Source organism: Engraulis encrasicolus, chromosome 14, assembly GCF_034702125.1.
Source record: "Engraulis encrasicolus isolate BLACKSEA-1 chromosome 14, IST_EnEncr_1.0, whole genome shotgun sequence".
NCBI lineage: Eukaryota > Metazoa > Chordata > Actinopteri > Clupeiformes > Engraulidae > Engraulis > Engraulis encrasicolus.
Genome location: NC_085870.1, coordinates 37,962,454 through 37,967,453, shown reverse-complemented (window position 1 = coordinate 37,967,453; position 5,000 = coordinate 37,962,454). Strand labels below are relative to the sequence as shown.

Sequence of the window (5,000 nt, the reverse complement as noted above, 5' to 3'; positions counted from 1 at the left end):
CTGCTGCCCTCTACAGGTGAGGCGCTTATTTCTCTGGATTACATTACATTTTACAAGGTCAACAAAGTCAGGTTAATCAGTTCTGTTCATCAGAAATGACTTACAGTTACAATATTTAGGTATAGGTTACAGTACCTGGAGTGTCCTTCACCTCAGCCATGGAAGGAGTTGTAAAAAGAGATGAGGGTGAGATTTGAAACGGCAATCCTCGATCACTCACCTCCCTATAACCATTAAGCCTTGGCTGCCCAGTTACAATAAATTAATCATTCAATCAATTCAATCAATCAGTCTTACAATAGCAAGCCTACAGTAACTACATTAGATCTTTAGGACAGCAGTTACTTGGTCATTGTAATGAAGAAATGGATTATACCTCAAGTCTATACTGTACAGCTTCATGCGCCATTATGTTGGTCTGCCGCTTGGAGCGTTTGCACCCGACAGTTTTCCTTATTTATAAGCAATCCACCTGGTCAAGGAAATATTACATACAGTATAGTACAATATACATACTCTAGTACCACACTGATGTCTTGGTCAATAAGAAGTCAGTATATTAACGAGAGAGAGAGAGAGAGAGAGAGAGAGAGAGAGAGAGAGAGAGAGAGAGAGAGAGAGAGAGAGAGAGAGAGAGAGAGAGAGAGAGAAAGCAGTCTCTTTCATTCTGGGAAATAATCCAAAACATCAGTAATAAGAAATAGTTGTGCAATGTGCACAGTTTTTTGTTCAGTTTACAATTGGATGATTTCATTGTTCATGTGTACTGTGTGCGTCTGTTTTGTCTCTTAGTGGTTACGACTTTGATTACGACTACTACAGAGAGGACTTCTATGACCGGTACGTGAGAGACTTTATGTTTTCTGTTCTATGACTTTTCTTTCTGTTCTGCAAGGAAAACAATGTTCTTCTCCTACAGCATACCACAAATGCCACTGCAATTGCAATGGAGAAGAAACAAAAAAAGAAAAAGAAGTAATTATGAAATTTCAAAATATTTCAAGCCCCGATTAGCCTCAGTCACAAATGACAGTGAACATGTACTGGATTACTGGAGCCACTCCAGCCCTGAGAAAACCACCAAACATTTATACACACGCGCGCACGCTCGCACGCACGCACGCACGCGCGCGCGCACACACACACACACACACACACACATACACACGCACACACACATGCTCACACAAGCACACACACGCGCAAGCACACACACACACACACACACACACACACACACACACACACACACACACACACACACACACACACACACACACACACACGTGCATGCATGCATGCATACATACACACACACACACACACACACACACACACACACACACACACACACACACACACACACACACACACACACACACACACACACACACACACACACACACACAGAGAGAGAGAGAGAGAGAGAGAGAGAGAGAGAGAGAGAAAGAACTGTGTCTGAGGAAGGCAGAGCGCCGCAAATATTGTAAGAAATCGCAAAGGTTAGTACTGCACCGTATATGGTAAATGGTTTAAATCTCTAGCTTCCCGTGCTAAATGGTTATTGTTTATGGCACCTATTTCCTTAACATACAGTACACAGTTGCCAAATGTAGACATTTAATAGTCCTTACAGTGCATGATAGAAGTAGGACGTCTGACACCCATTTACTGTACCTGACCTGAGGAAGGCCGACAGGCCGAAACGTTGTCACATTAAAGACTTGTTTATACAACTCAAGACTGCGGCACTTCTCTCCTCCTGCAAGTGTTTTACTGGTTGCCGGCACCTCTTTTCTGGTGTGCGTTTTGCACCTCCACTCATGGAGCATGTTTTCTTATCATGTGACCGATGCCTGAGCCCCACACGTTCAGCACGATGTCCACAGGCTGACCTACAGTACTGCACGTATGAGCCTCTCAGGTATAGAGCTTGGATCTGAATCAATGTCACATACATATTGTAGAGGGCAGGAGGGGTGATCCCTGGTGGTTAATTCACAACCAACTTTAAAGTCATCTGCAAAAGCCCCAGGTTCACAGAGGAAGAGGAGGAGAAGAGGAGGGGAAGAGAGGAGGAGAGGAAGAGGGGAAGAGAGGAGGAGAGGGGGAGGGGATGAGGGGAAGAGGGGAAAGGGTATGGGAGGTAAAGCTGGTGTTGAACTGGAGGTGGACTGAGGACAGCAGCTGCAGAGCAGAGAGAGCGAGCAAAAGAGCAGACAAGAACACGGAGCATGAGGGCAGGGGAGAGAGAGAGAGAGAGAGAGAGAGAGAGAGAGAGAGAGAGAGAGAGAGAGAGAGAGAGAGAGAGAGAGAGAGAAAGAGAGATATGGCTGGATGGATGGATGGATGGAGGGAGGGATGGAGAGAGAGAGCGTTTGTGGGTTGCATATCAACTCATGTCCACAGAACCACAGAGGCTGTCTTGCAGTTCATCCATCTCACACACCTACAGCCAGAAGTCTGAACTTACATTGAATGCACGTCTGCAACCACTTACGCAGTCACACGCGCAACCATGCACGCACCCATACATGCGCGCACATTCGAGCACACGAGCACACACACACACACACACACACACACACACACACACACACACACACACACACACACACACACACACACACACACAGGGGAGGGGGGCAAAGGGCTCAGTTGTCCCGGGCCCATGGAGAGAGGGGCCCCAAAATTGGGTCTTCTTTACATTGTATGTATTGCGGTCGGGGGCCCTTTCAGACAACTTTGTCCAGGGACCGGACCGGACTGCACTCACACAGACACACACACACAAACAAACACACACACACACACACACACACACACACACACACACACACACACACACACACACACACACACACACACACACACACACACACACACACACACACTGAGCTACACGTATACAGTCAACCACATTATGTGAAAAGGGGGTTTTACACAACATGCTGAACACGATGCTTGAGACATTAGTGTCTTCTTGGCTTTATTGGTGACACTTCTGGACATGTCTCTGGAATTTACGATTGGGCTCAAACAAGACAGACAGGCATGGGTAGGATAGGGCCATGACTGCAGACGAAGCAGATGATCAGGGGATGAGGTTTAGGAGGAGAGACACATTTGGAAGGGAATGAGTGAAAAGAATGAGGGAGCAGATGAAAAGATGAGCGAAGTGAACAGACCCGTGAGGGTTCCCACACCCTGGGTCTCTGTGTTGTATTATGGATATGTCAGCCCTGAATCGCGTCTGGCCTGAATATGCTGTCAGAGAAGAGGAGATAAGAGTAGATGAGAGGAAAGGAGAGGAGAGTATAGGAGAGAGGGGAGGAGAGAGGAGACGAGAGGAGGAGGGGAGAGGAGAGGAGAGGAGAGGAGAGGAGAGGAGAGGAGACGAGAGGAGACGAGAGGAGATGGGAGAGGAGAGGCGAGAAGAGGAGAGGCGAGAAGAGGAGAGGCCAGGCGAGAAGAGGAGAGGAGAGGAGAGGCGAGGAGAAGCGAGGCGATGAGAGGAGAGGAGAGGAGAGGAGAGGAGAGGCAAGAAGAGGAGAGGCGAGGCGAGGCGAGGAGAGATGAGGAGAGGACCGGAGGGGAGAGGAGAGGAGAGGAGAGGAGAGGAGAGGAGAGGAGAGGAGAGGAGAGGAGAGGAGAGGAGGGCGCTCTGCGTGTTATGTGTGATGGTGATGGGAGTCTTCTGTGAGAACCTGTGATTGAGATGTGCAGTCAAAGGGCTTGCGTAGCATTAGCAGTGAGTTATTTAAATCCAGCGCCAGGATGTGACAAGTGTTTGAAGGACTGCACAGCACACACACACACACACACACACACACACACACACACACACACACACACACACACACACACACACACACACACACACACACACACACACGCATTCATGCAGGCAGGCACCACGCACACACGCATGCACACACACACACACACGTGCTTTGCACATGTCAAGGCTCCATATGGCCTGTGTGTGTGTGCGTGCGTGCGTGCGTGCGTGCGTGCGTGCGTGCGTGCGTGCGTGCGTGCGTGCGTGCGTGCGCGCGTGCGTGCATGTGTGCAGGCGGGCAGGCGGGCGGGCATGAGAGAGAGAGAGAGAGAGAGAGAGAGAGAGAGAGAGAGAGAGAGAGAGAGAGAGAGAGAGAGAGAGAAATAATGTCAGCCTAACTGTTAAATTTTAATTTGTAGGTCAGCATGAACATTTTCTATTACCTTCCACCATGCCTCCATGCATTTAAAAGTTCTCTGTTGCACTGAGTCAACTCAGTGTACATCAGATTTGGACAAGTACAACTTCTCAGAATTGGAAATGGCTACCCGAACAGTGTCTGAGACAGAAATGTTGTAAATAAAAAAACTGCAAAAAATGGACAGTGTGTGGGATATTTTCTATGTTGCTGTTTTGTGCAGAACCACTCATTGAGATTGTCAATATCATCAAGGCGTAGACTTTTGTTGACATTCTTCTCTATTTCTATTTCCATAACATAAGTGTTTGGTTTATTTATTACAGTATGTATTTATTGTTTACTTATTTAGTGGCTAGGACATGTTTTTTTATTTGCAGAACTACTCATTGTAATTGTCAATGTCAATGCGTAGACTTTTGTTGACATTAATTTCTATTTATATTTCCAAAGCATAAGTGTTTGGCTTATTCATTACGTATTTATTGTTTACTTATTTAGTGGCTAGAGGGTATGTTTTTTTTATTTGTTGCGCCTGTGCACTTTGAAGTACTCTCCTGTCCTGTCGTGTTATGCATGGAAAGGTAACATAGGAAACTACTTTGAAGGACATGTGGAGAAATTGAAAATAAGCCTGATTTTTTTTTTTGATTGCTTATGACTGCACATCACCAGCACCTGGAAACTGGGTGTGCATTGGGACTCCATGTCTTAAGCTTGCTTTGACTTTGGCTCTTTACTTTGTCTCCTCTTTACCTCTCCTTTCAGGCTGTTTGAGTACCGAGGTCGAGTGTCTCCCGT

The 5,000-nt window shown here is 46.8% G+C and overlaps 1 protein-coding gene across 1 annotated transcript in view; it reads left to right on the top strand.

Moving 5' to 3' along the window:
- raly (RALY heterogeneous nuclear ribonucleoprotein) overlaps positions 1 to 5,000 on the top strand; it is a 153,609-nt gene that overhangs the window by 132,064 nt on the left and 16,545 nt on the right. Inside the window, exons 4-6 of the mRNA XM_063215683.1 lie at positions 1 to 16; positions 793 to 840; positions 4,968 to 5,000. The exon at positions 1 to 16 is cut by the window's left edge and continues 57 nt beyond it; the exon at positions 4,968 to 5,000 is cut by the window's right edge and continues 128 nt beyond it. Coding sequence (XP_063071753.1) covers positions 1 to 16; positions 793 to 840; positions 4,968 to 5,000 — 97 coding nt within the window. The remainder of the gene's footprint in view (positions 17 to 792; positions 841 to 4,967) is intronic.